Raw genomic sequence first — 620 nt, forward strand, 5'->3', positions numbered from 1 at the left:
GTTTGGAAAAAATTGGTGCTGACAGGGGATGTACAAACTTCAGAAGAAGCTGTGCAAGTGCCTCGAGCGTGGTGGCATCTCCGTATCGTCAGCCCTGGCACGGAGATGTTCATTGCGCTGCAGCTTCTCCCATCTATTTCGTTAGAATTTAATTGCAGTTTTAGGGTTTCCAACAGAAAAAAAACTTGCATTCAGGCAATCCTGGGTGACCGAGTCCGTGGTGAGCTCAAGGAGCGAACCTTCCTGACAGAGCCTGCCGTCTCACAGAGTGGGAAGCACACGGTTACATAGGAGAAAACTGGAGATCGAGCGTTGCAACGTGTATAAAAAATGTTATGGGGAAAAAAAAAAGTCTCTTCTGCTGCTATGCTCGCAGCACCCAGCGAGATGCAGGCGTGGGGACGTGTCTGAGCACCGATGTCCGCCTGCGTGTCCCCATCTCCGGGGGAGGGGGGTAAAGCAAGAGGGCATCCGTGTGCCCGTGGCAGTGTAGGTATTTATACATCAATATTATACTGCGTGCGGTTGGTTTAACGGGAGCTTGGGCTCGCTCAGTTGCGACAGATGCTTTGAAGAGAGGGAGAAAGGCCACGGTGAGAGGCGGCCGGAGCCCCGCGGGG

At 53.1% G+C, this 620-nt stretch overlaps 1 protein-coding gene across 1 annotated transcript in view; it reads left to right on the plus strand.

Annotated features, from left to right (window-relative positions):
• Nucleotides 1-417: 417 nt before the first annotated feature.
• LOC104465916 (transcription factor SOX-5-like) overlaps nt 418-620 on the plus strand; it is a gene marked incomplete at its 3' end in the record, with an annotated part of 132,682 nt that continues 132,479 nt past the window's right edge. The window contains exon 1 of the mRNA XM_010079153.1: nt 418-493. Coding sequence (XP_010077455.1) covers nt 418-493 — 76 coding nt within the window. The remainder of the gene's footprint in view (nt 494-620) is intronic.

This window comes from Pterocles gutturalis, unplaced genomic scaffold, assembly GCF_000699245.1.
Source record: "Pterocles gutturalis isolate BGI_N339 unplaced genomic scaffold, ASM69924v1 scaffold33103, whole genome shotgun sequence".
Taxonomy (NCBI): domain Eukaryota; kingdom Metazoa; phylum Chordata; class Aves; order Pterocliformes; family Pteroclidae; genus Pterocles; species Pterocles gutturalis.